Genomic DNA, 20,661 nt, shown 5'->3' with positions numbered 1-20,661 from the left:
TTGGTTCACTCCATATAGCTTATTGGAGAAAGTAAAGCAAGAAGGCAGCAGAATTGAAAGTCAAATGCAATTAATATTGTATGTTGACAATATTTCACACAACCTTAAGATAACCGGTATCATGTTAAGCCGTTAAGCCGTCTCTTCTGCTCCAAGCAAATTGTCAAAAGTCAGCATTTCTATGAAAAACCAGATCTGTCCAGAGTGTACCACTGTTTACCAAACTAAGCTCCTAGCATCATCGATGAAATATCATTCAGTTGTGGTAACACAGGCTTAATGTATGACGTGGTTTTGGCAGCCACACTTTGCATTATAACACTTGTATCTGTGCCCCTATGGCTGAAAAAAGCATTTTATAAAAAAGGAAAAAAAATTATTGATTTTTTTTAAAGATAGTAGGAGGTAACTGTATAAGTATGCCATTATTGATACCTTATGATGGATACAGTTTTTTATTGTGCTGAACTTACTGCACATGATTGCTTGTGTGATATAGCAAGCTTCTTGCTTGTGCTGTGTGTTTTCAATAAAATTCTAGTGGAAAGTCGGTGCTTGTACTTTTCTGTGTGTGTCTTCTCTCAGTCCTTTTGGGCCGTTTATGTCTGTCATCAGTTAAAACAATGGTCATTTTTCATGATCACAAGGAATGGGGCATTTGTGATGTTGAAATTCCCATTTCTTCGACACATGCCAATGCTTTAGTCTGGTTATTTCATGGGTTTGTGTGATTTTGATAATTTCAAAAGTACTATACATACGTGCATCTTTCTCAAGAAAGGTTACGTGGTTGAAAGACAGCGCTGCGTCTGTGATTTCTTTGTTGACATTGCACTTTCTTATCGATGCTGTTTTTGTTTTGTACCTTGCAGCTGCTCACATTTCGAGGGAAATTGTGCTGCCAAGGCTGACCATTATCCTGGGCTTGCAGCATCAGGGTACAGTTTTAAAACAAGCTTTTTTATTGTTTTCTGGGTGTTTTAGTCGCTTACAGACTGTGCAGGTCTTTTTTTACTCAGCTAAACAATGTGCTCTCCCTGGGATACTATCTTCTAATACAAAGAAAAGAATTCAGGGCAACTAAAGTACTGTGCTGCTAATCACATAACTGAAGCCCTTGGCTGTTGTGTAGCTACAGTCACAAGAAAAAGCACTTCTATTGAATACAGCAAAACAACAACAGCTACAGTGTTTTTGCTGTTGAATGGTGTGCCATTGGGGGGGGTGTTTGCAGCATCTTCATTTGGGATGGTCTTGTGAAACAACAGCTTTATCTCCTTCAGGATTAGTGTGCAAGCCAAGATACTGCCTCTAAAGCAAAAGCATATTTAAAGCCTCTCTCATACATCTTGAACCACCTTTGATTGGACCTGCACTGCAAATTTTAATAATGTATGTGAAGTGTTCTAGTAAAACTAGTTAGGAGGTTAGGTGTTTGCTCTCTGCAACAGTATGCCGTCATGTGGCAAATTCGCTTCATTTCATTTATTTACTCTCGAGGCCGTTCGGCATTACAGAGAGGAGTGGGTCAAGAATGCATTTGTAGTAGGCAGAATAATGAAGATGATCATATACAGCAGACTTGAAGGCTTCGGGTACTGCGATGAACACGACGGAGGCAGGAAGGTGGTTCCAGTCTGCGCTAGTCTTCGGAACAAACGAATCAAAATAAAGATTAGTCCTGCAGCTTGGCACGCCAACTTTGAATTGGGGGTTCATGCGGGATGAAAAGTAAGTGGGAGTAATAAGTTTTCATTTTGTGAAATATATTTTGTGAAGGGGGCATAAATGAGAAATAAGACTGCACAAGGAAAGGCTAGGAAGATCTAATGTCTCCTTCATAAGTGTTACACTGGCTGAACGAGAATAATTAGAAAGTATAAAACGAGCAGAGCGATATTGGATGAATTCGAGGACTTGTATGAGTGATTTGGTGTGGGGATCCCAAACGGAAGAGGCATACTCTAGTTTTGGGCACACAAGAGTATTATATAGAAGTAGTTTTAGGGACACAGGAGCCAGGGAAAAATTACGGCAAAGGAAACCAAGTGTGCGGTTAGCATTATTAGTGATATGTTCAACGTGCATTTTTCATGATAGGTTGTCGGTAATGTATACGCCAAGGTACTTATAATCAGAGACTGAAGTTAAAGAAGAGTTATTAAGGAAGTAGGTGCATGAAGACTGCTTAGGCGTCCACATTATTCTCATTGCTTTGCACTTACCATTATTTAGTTTCATAGACCAGGTGTGACACCAAGTGGAGATGCTATCCAGATCAGATGGAAGAGTGGCTGCATCAGAAGGTTTAGATATTTGTCTATATAATACGGAGTCATCAGCGTAGAGTCTAATTTGAGAGTCAGTGGAATCGGGAAGGTCGTTGATATAAATTTGAAAAAGCAGAGGACCTAGTACGGAGCCTTGGGAAACTCCAGATGTTACGAGGCATACAGGTGAGTCACAGTCATTAATTGTAACGTACTGGGTACGACCCTGCAAAAAGCACTCGATCCACTTCATCAGATTAGTATCAAGATTTAGTTCACTAAGCTTGAGAAGTAGTAGTAAATGTGACACAGTATCAAATGCCTTCGTAAAATAAAAAAAAATGCAATCCACAAATAATGAACAATCTAAAATGGAAAACAAATCATTGGTAAACGCAAGCAGTTGAGTTTCGCAGGAGTGGTGTTTGCGAAAACCATGCTGATTAGGTGTGAAGAAACAGTCCGATTCAAGATGTGACATTAGGCTAGAATATATTATATGTTCAAGCAGCTTGCATGGAGCGGATGTTAATGAAATAGGCCTGTAGTTGTGGGGGCTATGAACATCACCAGATTTATGCGCCGGAACCACTTTTCCCACCTACCAGTCATCCGGCAACGTGGTGCTCTGCAAAGTCATGAGCAGCAATTTATATATATATAGATAGATAGATAGATAGATAGATCAGGGCAGAAAACAAGACACTGAGAAGTGAATGCCGAACGTATCCAGAAGCCTTCAGTTGGAACACTTCCGTGTAACCCTCATGACAAACAACGTGGTGCTCTGCAAAGTCATGAGCAGCAATATATATATAGATCAGGGCAGAAAACAAGACACTGAGAAGTGAATGCCGAGCGTATCCAGAAGCCTTCAGTTGGAACACTTCCATGTAACCCTCATGACAAACAACGTGGTGCTCTGCAAAGTCATGAGCAGCAATATATATATAGATCAGGGCAGAAAACAAGACACTGAGAAGTGAATGCCGAGCGTATCCAGAAGCCTTCAGTTGGAACTCTTCCATGTAACCCTCATGACAAACAACGTGGTGCTCTGCAAAGTCATGAGCAGCAATATATATATAGATCAGGGCAGAAAACAAGACACTGAGAAGTGAATGCCGAAGCGTATCCAGAAGCCTTCAGTTGGAACATCTTCCAGTGTAACCCTCATGACAAACAACGTGGTGCTCTGCAAAGTCATGAGCAGCAATATATATATAGATCAGGGCAGAAAACAAGACACTGAGAAGTGAATGCCGAGCGTATCCAGAAGCCTTCAGTTGGAACTCTTCCATGTAACCCTCATGACAAACAACGTGGTGCTCTGCAAAGTCATGAGCAGCAATATATATATAGATCAGGGCAGAAAACAAGACACTGAGAAGTGAATGCCGAGCGTATCCAGAAGCCTTCAGTTGGAACTCTTCCATGTAACCCTCATGACAAACAACGTGGTGCTCTGCAAAGTCATGAGCAGCAATATATATATAGATCAGGGCAGAAAACAAGACACTGAGAAGTGAATGCCGAACGTATCCAGAAGCCTTCAGTTGGAACTCTTCCAGTGTAACCCTCATGACAAACAACGTGGTGCTCTGCAAAGTCATGAGCAGCAATATATATATAGATCAGGGCAGAAAACAAGACACTGAGAAGTGAATGCCGAAGCGTATCCAGAAGCCTTCAGTTGGAACTACTTCCATGTAACCCTCATGACAAACAACGTGGTGCTCTGCAAAGTCATGAGCAGCAATATATATATAGATCAGGGCAGAAAACAAGACACTGAGAAGTGAATGCCGAGCGTATCCAGAAGCCTTCAGTTGGAACACTTCCGTGTAACCCTCATGACAAACAACGTGGTGCTCTGCAAAGTCATGAGCAGCAATATATATATAGATCAGGGCAGAAAACAAGACACTGAGAAGTGAATGCCGAACGTATCCAGAAGCCTTCAGTTGGAACTCTTCCATGTAACCCTCATGACAAACAACGTGGTGCTCTGCAAAGTCATGAGCAGCAATATATATATAGATCAGGGCAGAAAACAAGACACTGAGAAGTGAATGCCGAACGTATCCAGAAGCCTTCAGTTGGAACACTTCCGTGTAACCCTCATGACAAACAACGTGGTGCTCTGCAAAGTCATGAGCAGCAATATATATATAGATCAGGGCAGAAAACAAGACACTGAGAAGTGAATGCCGAGCGTATCCAGAAGCCTTCAGTTGGAACTCTTCCATGTAACCCTCATGACAAACAACGTGGTGCTCTGCAAAGTCATGAGCAGCAATATATATATAGATCAGGGCAGAAAACAAGACACTGAGAAGTGAATGCCGAACGTATCCAGAAGCCTTCAGTTGGAACACTTCCGTGTAACCCTCATGACAAACAACGTGGTGCTCTGCAAAGTCATGAGCAGCAATATATATATAGATCAGGGCAGAAAACAAGACACTGAGAAGTGAATGCCGAGCGTATCCAGAAGCCTTCAGTTGGAACATCTTCCAGTGTAACCCTCATGACAAACAACGTGGTGCTCTGCAAAGTCATGAGCAGCAATATATATATAGATCAGGGCAGAAAACAAGACACTGAGAAGTGAATGCCGAACGTATCCAGAAGCCTTCAGTTGGAACATCTTCCAGTGTAACCCTCATGACAAACAACGTGGTGCTCTGCAAAGTCATGAGCAGCAATATATATATAGATCAGGGCAGAAAACAAGACACTGAGAAGTGAATGCCGAGCGTATCCAGAAGCCTTCAGTTGGAACTCTTCCATGTAACCCTCATGACAAACAACGTGGTGCTCTGCAATGAAGACATACGACAGTATAATGGATGAATAAGTTTGGCTGCTTTTCAAAAACTTTTAGTTTTTTAGTAAATTTTCTGTAAATTTTCGCAACTTGAATGAGTTAAGAAATGCCTACCTAGTCGATAAGAATAGGGTCCATTTGTAAGAAGTCAGGTGCAGAAATAATAGGAATGGTTATTGGTGCAACATGTGAAAAGATGATGAAAATGTGTCATTGAGAAGGATACAGCAATTTTTATTTGAGACAAAGAATCTTCAATCGAACTTCATCATATTTGCGCATGCTGATAACATTCCAAAAATTGTGTGGATTTGACGTAAGTAAAGAAGGAAGGGTTGAATGAAAATAAGTGTGTTTAGCACCGATGAGAGCATGTTTATATTCTACAGTGGCAGATTGATACGCCAACCTTGCTCTGTCAGTGATAAGTTTTTGCAGTGGTAGAACATGCGCTTTTTCTTGTTTAGTAGGCGTTTTAACGATAGGTTGAACCACGGTGAACGTCACTTGCTAGATATTCTTTGCAGCAGAATATATTTGTTGATGAGCGCTTTGACTTGCGTTTGAAATAACCTCCAGTTCTCATGCACTGTGCGTTCCCAGAACTGCGGAAAGAACTCAACAAACTTGTCCAAAGCAGTATTAATGGCTTGAAAGTCTGCTCTCCCGTAGATGTGGATTACAGTTAAACCTGTTTATAAGGAACCTCCATATAACGAATTCCTGGATATAACGAAGTTTTTCTATTCCCCGCCTTTACTCCATAGAAGCACATGTATTTGAGACCTCTACGTATCGAAGTGGCAGCGGGAGACCCCCTTGAAATAATGAATTTTCCCCGCCGACAACCTAGAGATTTCGCCCCAAATTTTGTCATTTTTGCGCGAGCAGCAACCGGAAGCACCTTCTCCGCCGCGACGTAATGCGAAGCGGCGGCGGCATGCTTGGCGCGCTCGAATTCACGGTGACTGCGAGGCGATCGCGAGCACGCGTGCGCGAGGCATGCCTGCATCTCTCGACCCGGCGATCTTGCCGCCGCGGGTGTGATCTTTAATTTTCATTCAAACCTGATCCCACTGCTTGCTGCAGCTGGCCTAGCCCGCCAAGCCGGCACTCTCCTTTTCCTGTTGATGTTGCCGAAGGAAAAAAGTTTCTTTTCGAATGCGCTGGCAGCGCCACTTTTTGGTTACTGCGCAAGTCTCTGCGCTTCACTTCACTAACCTGACACTAGGTGACACTATATGATGCTGCGACGCCATCGTGTCGCTCGCTCTTAGTTTCCGACGCCTTGCACTTGTGCGAAACGACACGCGACCACGCATCCAGTACCTGATGTGACATTCCAAGGATGAGTGCTTTGACGAAGAAACGCAAGATATTGGCCTTGTCTGCAGTTCGCTTTGAAGATAAGCCCGCTCGGGCGCACACTTTTTCCACATCGCAGATCGCTTTCAAGATACGGCGGCCGCCGCCGAAGTAAACGCCTCCCTTTCTCGCCTCCTCCGCCGTGCCTAGCGCGGAAGTGCGCTTCCGTCCCCGCTTCCGCCGAACCTGTACTAACCTGTACGCGCTTCCACCGAACCTGCATATAATAAAATCCTTTTCATAACGAAGTTTTTCGGGAATTTGTCAATTTCGTTATATCCAGGTTTAACTGTATTTTCGAGTTTTTGGATGTGCGGCGCGAGGGTGATGGCTTAGTAATGTGGATTTTAGGGGGATCACTTAGACCTGGCAGTAGGGTTAGGGAAGAGACAGAATTGGGATAGTTGGTGAGCACAAGGTCAAACACATTTGCACATGAAGGGGTAACACGAGTTGGTTCTTGTAGGAGCTGGGAAAGATTAAATGTAGAACAGAGGTCAGTGAAAGCTAAACACTCGAATGAATTAGTAACAATGGGGTTGGAATTGTTCCACTGAATATCTGGAACATTGAAATCACCCATAAGAAAAATTGGTGCTTTCGGGTGTCTAGACACAACTTTGTTCAGACAATCGTAGAGTTCATCACAGAACGTGGTGGCAGAAAGCGGAGGCCGATAACATGCACAAACAATGACATCGTGATGGTTTAAGGTAACGCATGCACAGAGAAATTCAAGCTCTGATTGGATCGGGACAACATAAGGAATTTATGCCTTCAGAAACGGCCTTCAGAAGCTTTTTACGTATCTGCCTCGTTGCTTTACAAAAGTCCTCCTGTAGAGTGACTCCTGTATTTCTCAGTTTAGACATGTGTACTAAAACACTCTCTTGTTTTAAACGAAGCAAACTTCATAACTATAGGATGATTTCTGCCGGTGACAAAAGAGCCAAGTCTATGCACTCGTAAAATTGCATCCACAGGAAGTTCTAAAGATAGATGATCTGCAAAAACGGTGCACACGGCTTCTTCAGTCTGAGCCCAGGTTTGTTAAGAATTGTCTTTCAGTCCATGAATAATTAAGTTTGCACGACACGAACGGTCCTCAAAGTCGTCAAGCCGTGCTTGCAGTGCAGCATTTTCACTTTGCAGCAGCAACGTGATGAACTTCGGTCGCATCCACATTCTGAGTGCTTTCGAGAGCGCTTACTTTCCCTTTGGCAGTTGTTAATCTCGTGGTGATGTCAGACACTCGTTCTTCCAAGAGTTTTGTACTAGCTTTTAGCTTGTCAAGTGAAAACATCACTTCAGCATGACGTGCTTCCATCGTACTCGCGAGAGCATTTATGGCAGCCAGTACTTCAGCATTGCCTTGTTAACTTCATCGGGACCAGGGCTTTGCTCCATGTCACCGGACAATATCTTTCATTGTTTTTCACCATGTTTTACATGAGAGAAAGAGACAGAAGAAAGGGGAAAGGCAGGGAGGTTAACCAGATGGGAAGGTCCGGTTTGCTACCCTACGCTGGGGAGGAGGAGAGGGGGAGGTAAAGTGACAGGAAGGTAGAGATAGAGAAAGAGAGAAGCACAGATACACAATCACAATCGGTCACAGGTGGCACAGCACAGTAGCACTTGCAGCACTATAAACATCTGTCTGGGCTACAGCCGCTTGTCCAAATCTGTTGCGCTTAAAAACTGCAGCAGTGCCCTCGTCGCCCTCCGCTGCAATGGCTTGTGATGTTGGCATTCTAAAATAAGTTCCTCTGTTAGAGGTCTTTGGTCAAAACGCGCTATCTTTTACAATTGGCTGGACGGGTGCTTTACAGACTAAACATGAAATACTTGATGTTCTCATGTTCCTGTAGAGAACAATCGCATTGAGTCCATATTTTGTAAAGTTGACAAATCTTGCTGAAGAACTGAAAATTTTTAATCAGTTCTGAAGCTGTGTGCATTTCAAGATTCTGAAGATGCAAGAAATGCGGTGAAACTAAATTTTCAATGGACAGAATTAATTGCTGCCTGAAGGGGTCAAAACAGCGCAACAAAGGACACCAATTGACAGAGCACTGGTCCTGCAGTTATTTTGCTGTGTCAAGCTGTTGTTTCACAGGTATGGTGCTTCCTCAGTGAGTTGGCACCGTCTTATATGGCCACTGTAGGTTTACCTGCTTTCAAGTTGTCTTTAAGGTCCTAGGCTGAAGAGGAGGTAATTTGTTGAGGTGGGGGACCTCTGTGAGGACACGATTCTGCAGAAATAAGTTGTGCACAATCATGAGTGAGCTGATGTCTTGTTCGTTCACCTCGCACTGCTGAGCTCCAGGTTGCAGGTTCGATTCTCGGCTGTGGCATAGGAGCAGAATGCAAACACGTTCGCTCGTGTTCCGTGCTTAGGGTGCGCAATAACGAATCCCAAGTAGTCTGAATTTATCTGGAGCCCGCCGCTACAGTTGTAACCAACTGCACAGTTTCTTTTCTTCTCAACCACATGTGATGCTCCTTCTGTGCAGGTGATGGACTCTGCCCTGGATGACCTTGAGCCATCGCACTGCAGTGTGCTCTTTACGTACGCTGTGGGCCTGTCCCTCGTGGCTGCTGCTGTCTGCCTTCTGCTGTGGAATGAGGTAGCACTCACAGAGCAACCTTGGTGGCCGTTCCTCTTCTAGTGCGCTGCAATGCTGCAGTGCACATACGTTTTAATGCAACTAGCATTCTTTCAGTACTTCGTCCAGTTTGCCCCTATGTTTGTCTTTCTGTTTGTTATGGAACGATCCGTACATGGATGAATACGATGCTAGGCAGTGCTATAAAGACGACGATGAAGATGCTTGCGCGTCAGCCATCTTCCCTTCCTTGTTTATTCTGGAAATATATCCTTCGCCTCCGTCACACTTTGGTGGATGTGTGGGGTTTTTCCTGCCCGCCTGACTCAGTAGTCCGTGAGGTCTAATGGCTGCTGTGCTGAGGAAACCTAGTTCGAAAACAACTGACAGACCTACTTGAGTCACTGGGTGTGTGACACTGGGTCTGGGGCATTTTTCAGTGACAACGAAATCTTTCAAAATTTTACCGGCGCTAGACGAACCCGTCTGAACATATATTAAAACACGCCATGCGCAGACTTTGTGGTGCCACCGCCAGATGGCTGAGTGTGTCAAGAGAGGAGAATGGCTTCAAACATGCCACATATGTGACACGTTTCAGAGGTAACAATACGGTGTGTGGCTGCATTGTTTATCAATATCCATCATGCCAGAGATTTTGTTTAATTAACATAACATGTGGATACTATGTAATATTTTACTGTGACACAGGGTTTGCTCCATTAGTATACCTGTGTGCATCATTGTCATCATCACCATTGCCACAGTGTCAAAACTGCTGCAGTTCTTGTTGCTGCGTGCAGTTTTGGAGTTTGCTCAAGATTGCAGGTGTCTTCTACAAAGTTTGGGGCGTTGTGGGGAGTAACTCAATATGAGCGAGTTCAGAGCCCGGAGAACTGTTGGTGCAAGTTTTTCCATGTGGGCTTTCGAATGGTGCCTGTGACCCGGCTGGTCGATTAATTAAGCTAATTCCTTGTGTGCAATTTTAAAATATGTGGCACACGGAACAGCCAACAAAGACTTAAGGCTCAGATAGGCACTTATTAGCGTCCACCTGAGCCCAGGACGTCAAAGATGGCTGCTAGTCTCCTCGAACGCGCTCACACCCTCCCAGGCCCAAAGCTCGTCCTCTTTTTTTTTGTAGGAAGAATGCGGGAAATTCAACACATTCCCGGCCGCGAAGTGCGGTCACGCACTTCGCGTGGTTCTAGCGGATACAGACCTTGGATGGCCCTTGTTGTCCCAAGGCCGTCTTGTTGCTTTATCTTGCAAGAGTGAACTTGTCCATCTTCTCCTCCGTAGACTTTCACCCTTGCGAGTTGCTACATTTGTCGTGGGAGGTTTTCAGCATGTACAAGTACAGCATTGACTTCCTTAACTTTGTTCTTGCCCCATTTGTCACAGAAGTGTGGTGATCTAAGTTGGAGCAAGTACTCTTTGGTTCATCGTTTCCAAAAGGTTTTGGTCAGGCACCTTCTGTAATGAAGTCTCTGGATGACCTCTGTACACGTTGATACCTCCGTTTCGTTGATGTTGCCTTGTGGTATCGTCGAGAACTTATGGCCGATTAACAGATCAGGTGGAGTCAGAGCGCATGGTTCGCCGTCTTCCAATTCAGTGAAAGAAAGTGGTCTGGAATTGACGACGGCTTCAACTTCTGCAAGTACTGTCATGAGTTCTTCGGAGTTGAGCCAGGCTTTTATGAAGAATCTTGCAAAGCGGTGTCTTTACGGTTCTTAGAAGCCACTCTCATCATCCACCCCACCATGGAGCGTTTGGCACAATAAACTTCCATTTGAGGCCTTTATGGCTGAGGTGTCCGGCGACATTGTCTCATAATGGCATTCTGCAAAGCTTTTGCAGATCCCCTGACATTTTCTTGAGGGCCCTCACATTGTCCGAATAGATGACCTGGGGAAGGCCTCGTCGGACACAAAAGCGACGCAAGGGCATCAAGAATATTTCAGATGTCGTGCTGGACACAAGCTCTAAGTGGATCGCTCATGAAGCTGCACACGTGAACAGAGTTCTTTGTCTCTCCTAACGCAATGTAGTTCTTTGTCTGTCCTAACAGTGTCCTTATGAAGAGAGGTCCGACAAAGTCCACTCCGACCACTTCAAAAGCGTGTGCTTGTGTTACCCGATGCTTTGTGAATGGAGGTACAGGAGTGTTTCCTGGTGGAACGGTGGAACGTTTGCACAAGTAACATTCCCTGGTTACTTTCTTCACCAGGCTTTGTGCTTTGCACATCCAGAAGTGCTCTCTCAACTGCATCAGTGTATCTCGCGCAGCTTCATGTAATACTTCGCAGTGGGCTTTGTTTAGGATTAGCCTTGAAAAGTAGTGATTGCTCGCCGGTATAATCAGATGCTTGATACTTTCCAGAGATTCCATCTGCAATTAAACGGCCACCAACCCGAAGTATCCTTTCTTCATCCTGGAATGGTTTGAGGCCTGCGATCGGTGACATTGTGTCGATAGGACACCCTTCTAAGATAGCTTTGATCTCAGTGTTGAAAAACACATCTTGTACCTGTCGAATCCAGTATTGTTCGGCTCTTGACAGCTCCTCTGCCGTGAGGGGACCAGTTTCTTTATCACTGCCATTATGTCTGCAGCAACTGATGAACCTCAGCACCCATGCTGTAACTTTCAGCAGCTGATCAAGTCTGCTGTAATGCTCCATTACAATTAGTGGAAGCGTGATGTCAGTGGTAAGTGACACCTGAATGGCGACCTTTTCACAGTAGACGACTTCTTCGTGGTCCGCTGTTTCTAGTGGTTGTTATGTCCACTTGTGCTCAGGTTCCTGAAGCCAGTGAGGCCCATGTCACTACAAGCTGCTCATCACTACAACCTGGTCAACAGATACGCCTTGTGTCAACAGGTTGGCAGGATGTACAACAGGTTGGCAGGATGTACTGCCAACCTGTTGTTGTACCAGTGCAATACTTCCAAGCGGAAGGATCAGTTCACTTTTCGATTTCAGTGACTCTGTTGCAAACAAAGTGTTTCCATTTCTGTACATCGCCCCTAAGCCACGATAATGTTCGAAATCTGGAGGAAGGCCTTCTCAATATCTGCCATAATGATGATGGGGTGCGTTAAAGCGTAGTAATATTTTGACGAGGTCCTGATATAAGTTCACGCCCTTTTCAAAGCACTCGTTAAGCGACTTGCATCCCCGTGCTATTGAGGACGCGTCGAAGACGACTCGTACCTTTGTTGTCTGAGCTTGTTCTCGGATAACTACTTTATGTGACATGTAATAAACCCTTTTCGGATTTCGTGGTGGGTCTTTTACAACTTCTGCATGACCGGCTAGTAGATAGTCACGAATTGTGGCATCGTAAGTCTATAGAAGACTTTTTTTGCTGGACAAACGGCTCAAAAGTTTCTTTAGTCTGGTAATGGCGACTTCCTTGTTATCACATAGCTGAAACCCTGTTTTCCAAGGCAATGACACTTCGTATCTGCCACCTCGTAGCTCTATCATCTTCTTGAAGTGCTGCCTAGTTGAGCTCATCTCAATTTCCTTGTTCGCAGTATCGGATATACCGATACCCTCCAGTTCCCAAAATAAACAGATTAGCTCGTCATCAACCTCTAGGTGCATCTTCAACACGCATACCATGACTTGGGAGCATAGGTCGGCACACTCACTCATGAGTACACTCACTCACACTCATTTCAAAGGCGTGAGTGCGAGTGAGTACCAGTCATTGTGAGTGCAAGTGCGAGCGAGTGCCAGTGAGTCTGAGTGCAGGTGAGGTCCAGTGAGTGTGAGTTCAGGTGAGTGCGAGTGTGAGTGAGTGCGAGTGTGAGTGAGTGCCAGTGAGTGCGAGTGAGTGTGAGCGCGAGTGAGTGCCAGGGAGTGTGAGTGCGGGTGAGTGCCAGTGAGTATGAGTGCAGGCGAGTGTGAGTGTGAGTGCAGGTGAGTGTGAGTGCAGGCGAGTGTGAGTGTGAGTGCAGGTGAGTGTGAGTGCAGGTCAGTGTGAATGCAAGTGAGTGCCAGTGAGTGTGAGTTGAGGTGAGTGCGAGTGAGTGCCCGTGAGTGTGAGTGGAGGTGAGTGAGTGTGAGTGGAGGTGAGTGCGAGTGTGAGTGCTTGTGAGTGTGAATGGAGGTGAGCGAAAGTGAGTGCCAGTGAGGGTGAGTGCAAGTGAGTGCAAGTGAGTGCCAGTGAATGTGAGTGGAGGTGAGTGCGAGTGAGTGCTAGTGAGTCTGAGTGTAGGTGAGTGAAGTGATAGTCAGTGAGTGGGAGTGCGAGTGCACGTGAGTGCCAGTGAGTGTGAGTGGAGCTGTGAGCGCGATTGAGTGCCAGTGAGTGTGAGTGCGAGTGAATGTGAGTGCAAGTGAGTGTGAGTGGATGGAAGTGCGAGTGAGTGCCAGTGAGTGTGAGTGGAGGTGAGATCCAGTTAGTGCGAGTGGAGCCAGGAGTGGAGGTTAGTGCAAGTGAGTGCCAGTGTGTGTGAGTGGAGGGCGAGTGAGTGCCAATGTAGGTGAGTGTGAGTGATAGCCAGTGAGTGGGAGTGGAAGTGAGTGGGCGTGGAGGTGAGTGCGAGTGAGTGTGAGTGGAGGTGAGTGCGAGTGTGAGTGCCTGTGAGTGTGAATGGAGGTGAGCGAAAGTGAGTGGAAGTGAGTGGAGGTGAGTGCGAGTGAGTGCCAGTGTGTGTGAGTGCTAGTGAGTGTGAGTGTAGGTGAGTGAAGTGATAGTCAGTGAGTGGGTGCACGAGTGCATGTGAGTGCCAATGAGTGTGAGTGGAGCTGTGAGCGCGAGTGAGTGCCAGTGAGTGTGAGTGCGAGTGAATGTGAGTGCAAGTGAGTGTGAGTGGATGGAAGTGCGAGTGAGTGCCAGTGAGTGTGAGTGGAGGTTAGTGCAAGTGAGTGCCAGTGTGTGTGAGTGGAGGGCGAGTGAGTGCCAGTGTAGGTGAGTGCGAGTGATAGCCAGTGAGTGGGAGTGGAAGTGAGTGGGCGTGGAGGTGAGTGCGAGTGAGTGCCAGTGAATGTGAGTGGAGGTGAGTGCCAGTGAGTGTGAGTGGAGGTAAGTGCGAGTGAGTGCCTGTGAGTGTGAGTGGAGGTAAGTGCAAGTTAGTGCCAGTGACTGTGAGTGGAGGTGAGTGTGAGTGAGTGCCAGTGTGTGTGAGTGCTAGTGAGTGTGAATGTAGGTGAGTGCAAGTAATAGCCAGTGAGTGGGAGTGCGAGTGTAAGTGAGTGCAAGTGAGTGTGAGTAGAGGTAAGTGCGAGTGAGTGCCAGTGAGTGTGAGTGGAGGTGAGATCCAGTGGAGGTAAGTGCAGGTGAGTGCCAGTGAGTGTGACTAAAGGTGAGATCCAGTGAGTGCGAGTGGAGCCAGTGAGTGTGAGTGGAGGTGAGTGCGAGTGTGAGTGGAGTGAGGGCGAGTGAGTGCCAGTGTAGGTGAGTGCGAGTGATAGTGTGTGAGTGGAAGTGAGTGTGAGTTACTGTGAGTGCCAGTGAGTGTGAGTGTAGGTGAATGTGAGTGTCAGTGCAGGTGAGTGTGAGTGTGGGTGAGTGACAGTGAGTGTGAGAGCCAGTGAGTGTGAGTGTAGGTGAGTGCGAGTGATAGCCAGTGAGTGTGAGTGGATGTGAATGTGAGTGAGTGCGAGTGGAGGTGAGTGCGAGTTAGTGGAGGTGAGTGTGAGTGAGTGCCAGTGAGTGTGAGTGCAGGTGAGCGAGTGTGAGTGGAGGTAAGTGCGAGTGAGTGCCAGTGAGTTTGAGTGGAGGTGAGAGCCAGTGAGTATGACTGGAGGTGAGTGTGAGTGTAGGTGGGTGCGAGTGAGTGCCAGTGTGTGTGAGTAGAGGTGAATGCGAGTGAGTGCGAGTGATAGCCAGTGAGTGTGAGTGGATGTGAATGCGAGTGAGTGCCAGTGAGTTTGAGTGAAGGTGAGTGTGATTGGAGGTGAGTGCAAGTGAGTGTCAGTCATTGTGAGTGGAGGCGAGTGTGAATTTGAGTGAGTGCTGTGAGTGTGAGTGGAGGTGAGTGCCAGTGAGTGTGAGTGGAGGTGAGCGTGAATATGAGTGAGTGTGGGGGCTGGAAAAAATTACGGTGAGTGAGTATTCTCCCACAATGCCGACCTATGCGTGGGAGTTAACTGCCTTTGACGACGAATGCTCGGTGCTCCCTTGAAAGGTCCATCCAAACTTCGAGTTCATAGCAATGAGTTTTTCCTCGTTTCCAGGGCCTGAGAGTTCACCTGTTGTTCCGTTGTGTCTCTCAATGGACGAGTGTATCAGTGCATCGGTGAAATTGTGTCCGGTTTTCTTGAATGATGTGACAAATGGACAAAGTCATTTTGCTGGCTGATATGTGTTGGCAAATGTGGGGTATTTCCATGGCTCTCGATGGAACTTCCACTTCGGAATGCTGACTTCAGAGGTGAAGCTCCACGATGTGGAGTCTTTTCGGTGTGCAATTGCTGACATTGGCGAAAGTGTTGATTGCTTAGCAGCAAAACCAAGACACCTCAACTTCAAACGCCTCGAAAGAGCTTCTGTTACGAACATGTGTTCACTTCCTCCGTCGAACACACCTCTGATGTAACAACATGAATAATCACTCACTGCCCATGTTCGGAAAGTCTGTAGGAGCACGCATGTCAAAGTGTCACTCCTTTCGTTGCTCTTAGTTGCAGCTGCACATATGGTTGTACTGCTGCCTTTCACGTCTACACGGGTCTTTCGGTTTATCTTATCTGGGTCGCAAATACATGACGCATGATGACTTCTGCAGCCACAGCATGCAGTTCTTCGTCTGCAATCCCTTGTGCGGTGACTTTTACTGGTCCGCATGTCAGCGGAGAGACTCCTTCAAATGCGGTGTTGGCCTGTAAAAAGTGCAGCCCATATCCGGAGGGCTTTTTGAAGCTTGGTTATGAAGCACTGATGATGTTGGGATCGCACTGTCAAAACGACGGATCTTCTTGTCTCTAGGATAAGCCGCTTCGTCGTATCCTTTTTGTTCACCAAGGTCACTCTTTTCTAGGCTTTCTAGTTCAATCAAGACGAACTAAAACAGATGCTCTAGTTTCGTGGCATGCTGAACCTTGTCATTGGCAGAACTTGCAGCTTGTGTAGCACAAGATCTGCGATATGCTACGACGATGTCATGTGGCAATGCCCTGAGCAGAACGTCGCATAGTATTGACGAGAAAGACGACTTGCTCACGCCAAGCGCCTCCAGTCCTCACGTGTTAATGAGCACCTGGTTGTACACCTTGTGAAGTTTTGTCACTTTATTAGAATAACGCACAGGAGTGAGCCTTCGAAGCCTTGAGAAATACTCCTGCTCCACTTGTTTGTTGTCGCCGAAACGTCTTTTCAGCATGTCCAAGGCATCCATGTAACACGCTTCGGTAGTAGGCAGCCACGCTATAGCTGCCACCGCGTCTCCTTTAAAAAATAAACTCAGGTAGGTAAATTTGTCAGTAGGTGTAAGATTTTTGTTCCGGTTGATGATCTGGTCGTATTGTTCCCAGAACTCGTTTCACTTGCACAGGCCTCAGCAACTTGGCTCCTCTTTCAGAATGTCCCATGGCCACCGGCATGCCATGAACCTCGATAGGCGATAATGATGAATTGGTTTCAGAATGCTGGCAGCATTTGCTCTGGAGCTCGGCTAAGATGCGGGTCACATGGTCTTCATATTCAATCACAGTGGCGTTATCCGCCTTGAATTCCTCATCGGTTATGGGACTTTCTAGCTCATCATTAATCTTCATCAGTTCATCATTATTGTTCTTGAGCTGCTTGTAAATAGAGAATCTGTCGGGGCGTTGTTTTCTAACAGCGCACTTGCCTCTTAAATGATCTTGGCGTTCTGGGCCCTTCGCGTGGTCCTCTTCAACTTGAGCTTATCCATGGCGGTCAGCTGATCCGTCTGCCTCTGCGGTTCACGGCGGTTGTTCCAGTCGATAGCCACCAGCGAAGTCCCACGACGGTAGCTCCCGGCTGTTGCCTCCTAGGTTTCGACACCAAATTTAGAATATGCAGCACACGGAACAGCCAACAAAGACTCTTATAGGCGCTTATTAGTGTCTACCTGAGACCAGAACGTGAAAGATGGCTGCTAGTCTCCTCGAACGCACTCACACACTCCCTGGCCCGAGGCTCATCCTCTTCTTTTTGTAGGAACAACGCGGGGAATTTAACACAATGTTAAGTGTAGTCCTTATTGCAGAAATTTTCTAACAAACATCAAAGAAGAGGTATGATGAGATGGCAAGGTTGGACTGGCATAGCAGGAAGTCAGGATATTGTCTTTGCATGATATGTTTGCATAATGTGCATGATAAGGTAAAACAAGCCTCGGCAAAGTATTTATTAGTGCGCATGTGATGCTAGCTTCGGCTGCAGTACCTGTGTGATGATGTACTAGCTTTTGTCTTCAGGGCAAAAATCTTGCAGCCATTTTTTCTTGCTGCTTGTGCATGCATCAAACCATGAAGTACGTGGCAAACATTGCTGGTGGAATTTTCTCAGAAAATTCGATGATGATGTGCGGACTCAACAAAGGCATCATGAATGACTATTTTGTTTTGAAAACACGAGGAACGGCTAGTACGATCTGTAGGTACCAAATTGTAATCAGTGATTGCTCAAAAGATAGCATCGTGTGCTACCAAGCACTCAGTGTTGTGCTGGATTGCAATTCTGTGGGAAAAGGTTGTTGCTTGTTCAATCATGGCGGAAGGGCCAGGAGCAGCAGGCCTTGAGGTCAGCAACAGGCTGGCAAGGTGGGGCCAGGGACAGCTGACTTCGTGATCAGCAAGACTGATGGCACAGTGGAGCCAGGTACAGGGAGAAGACTTCACGACACAAGGGAAAGGACAGGAGAGCCCCCCGTATTAGCCGGCGTGCCAAGGAAGTTGCCCGCCTGGCTGACTCCTCAAGAAGGGGCGGGGCGTTTGCCAGGATGAGGCTTGGGCAATACATAAGAGGGTATACTAGGCCACATGGGCCTGTCACCACTTCGATGTGCGCCCTCGCGCCGTAGCTACATTTCTCCATTCACCAGCATGGTAGGGAATGAAGTCCAGCTACCTGCTTGTGGGAGAAAGCTGACTAGGCGAGTCAGAAGGCGGGTGAGCCCGAGAGAGTATATTAGGCCAAAAGGGCCTGTCACCGCTTCAATGTGCGCCCTCGCACCATAGCTGTGTCTCTCCGTTCACCGGCGGGGTAGGGAATAAAGTCCGGCTACCAGCTGGTGGGAGAAAGTCTGTCTAGGTGCGTTTCCGCAGGTTGTACCGGTGGCATGGCCTGGGGCCAGCCGTGTCACGGTTTGTCTGCGGTTCGTTGACCGCCTCCCCCTCTCCCCAGTCGTTGCTACGGGCAACGAAAGGTTTGAGGTCCGACACGTGAACTGGACCGCCGAGTGGTCACCCTTGGGAGTCAGCCAGCTTGTATACCAGAGGGGACATTTTGGTCTCTACTCAGTACGGGCCCAACCATTTGGCCGACAGGGAGGCAGAGATGCCTTTGGCGGCATCACTCAAGACATGGTTGCGTCTGAGGACGAGATCGCGGACACCGTAGTGCACGTCCCTATGTGACCGGTCGTACTGGGCTTTTTGTCCAGCTCGTGCTTTTGCCAGGTTGGAACGGGCCAGGTCAAGAGCCGCGTCCATCCGTGAGCGCAGTTCCGCCGTGTAGCCGGAAAGGTCGGCTTTCGTGGTGCACGCCCTGCTGCCGGTCCGCAGAACACGGTCCATGGCGTTTGGCAGCTCTCTCCCGAAGTTGAGGAAAGCTGGCGTGTACCCAGTCGAACGTTTCACCGTGGACCGCAAGGAGAAGCCTATCTCATTAAGACAGACATCCCAATCCCTGTGTTGCTGGGCAAAGGCCGCGAGCAAGGGCTTGAGGTTCCGGTTAATCCGCTCTGTTGGGTTAGCCTGTGGGTGATACGTGGTTGTCTTGCGGTGCTTAATGCCAAAGGCAGCACACGCATCCACGAACACCTTGGCCGTAAAGTAGGACGCGTTGTCCGTTATCAGCACCGCCGGAAAGCCGAAGCGGTTAAAGACCTCGGTTAACTTGTCCCAGATTGTGTGTGCCGTTAACTTATAGCGTCGCCGGCTTCTGGGAAAGGGTCCCATAATGTCACAGGCCGCGACTTGCCAGGGTAGCTGGCTGTCGATTGGCTGCATGAGCCCGGGGGTTTTGCCCGCGCGAGGCTTCACACATTGGCACATGCGGCATGAGCGGGCGTAGTGAAGAGCGTCACGCTTCATGCCTCGCCAGGTAGCGGAGCGTCACAACTTTTGGAAAGTCTTAAGGCCACTCGCATGTCCGGCCACCCGCAAGTCAAGGAAATAGCTCAGGGTGGCTTTCCTTAGACTGTGGGGTATCACCACCTTGAAAGACTCCTGGGGAGCCTCTTCAGATGGGATATAGCGCAGGAGAACTGCATCGGCGTCAAGCAGATACGTATCCAATGTGCCCGCAGCAATACCAGCTGCATCACACTCGGCGCCAACAGCAATACCAGCTGTCCGGGTGCGCCCGACGGCATTGCCGCCCCGCTCCTCTTGGGAGCTCGGCTCTGTGAGCCCATCAATAATTCGTCGACAAAATGGATCGCTCTGCTGTGCCTTTAGTAACTCCTGCCTGCTGAAGACGATACCCGATGAGGTAATGGGGTCCACCAGGTAAGTCCTCTCCCGGGGCTGGCAATCCGAGGATCGCTTCGCCGTCGGGGGTCACGCCTTTCGAGCCATTGGAGACACAGGCTCCGGCTTCTACTTGGTGCGAATGCTCATGGGAGTGGCGGACCAAAGGATCAGACGCCAAAACGGGGCTCGCGACAAAGCGTCCGCCATCACGTTTGAACTCCCTTTCCGGTAGCGCACAACAAAGTTGTACCGCTGCAGTGTCGACGCCCAGCGCGCGAGGCAGCCCGAAGGCTCGCGCAAGCGCTTAAGCCAGGTGAGCGCCATGTGGTCCATTTCCACCACAAATGGCACTGTCGACATAGCAGTCAAACTTCCAGAGAGCAAAAACTATAGCGAGACATTCCCGTTCAGTCACGCTGTAGTTGCGCTTGGTGGCGTTAAGCGACCGGCTTGCAAAGGCGACTGGTCGAAGAACGCCGTCGTGCTCCTGAAGCAGCACAGCCCGAAGGCCCAGGTCGCTCGCGTCAGCTTGGACAACGAACTCCCTGTTGAGGTCGGGCAACTTCAGTTCGGCTGTGGCCACTAGAGCTCGGGATAGTGCATGAAAGACACCCTCCTGCTCAGGCTCCCAGCTCCATCATGCCGACTTTTTCAACAGTGTGGTCAAGGGCGCTTGAAGAGTGGTGCAATTCGGGATGAACTGTCTGTAGTAGTTCACCATGCCCAAAAAGTGCCTAAGGCCCCGAATGTTCACCGGCATTGGGTATTCGAGGATAGCTCGGACCTTCTCTTCGCACGGCAGAACACGACCTCTGTCGATGGTAAAGCCCAATAGGGAAGCTATTTGGGCTTTCTTCGGGTTTAGTGTCAACCCGGCAGCACGTAACCTCTTGAGGACGTCCTCCAGGTGGTGGAGGTGCTCCTTGAACGTTCGAGAGAAGATGACAATGTCATCGAGGGACGCC

The 20,661-nt window shown here is 47.7% G+C and overlaps 1 protein-coding gene across 3 annotated transcripts in view; it reads left to right on the top strand.

Moving 5' to 3' along the window:
* Nucleotides 1-865: 865 nt before the first annotated feature.
* Nucleotides 866-20,661, top strand: part of LOC119461857 (transmembrane protein 43) — a 107,793-nt gene continuing 87,997 nt past the window's right edge. For all 3 annotated transcript variants that reach the window (XM_037723229.2, XM_037723227.2, XM_037723228.2), the window contains exons 1-2: nucleotides 866-938; nucleotides 8,979-9,092. In XM_037723229.2, coding sequence (XP_037579157.1) covers nucleotides 8,982-9,092 — 111 coding nt within the window. In that variant the 5' untranslated portion in view covers nucleotides 866-938; nucleotides 8,979-8,981. The remainder of the gene's footprint in view (nucleotides 939-8,978; nucleotides 9,093-20,661) is intronic.

Source organism: Dermacentor silvarum, chromosome 8, assembly GCF_013339745.2.
Source record: "Dermacentor silvarum isolate Dsil-2018 chromosome 8, BIME_Dsil_1.4, whole genome shotgun sequence".
Taxonomy (NCBI): domain Eukaryota; kingdom Metazoa; phylum Arthropoda; class Arachnida; order Ixodida; family Ixodidae; genus Dermacentor; species Dermacentor silvarum.
Note: the sequence above shows the minus strand (reverse complement) of the source record. Positions and strands in the feature narration are given on the sequence as shown.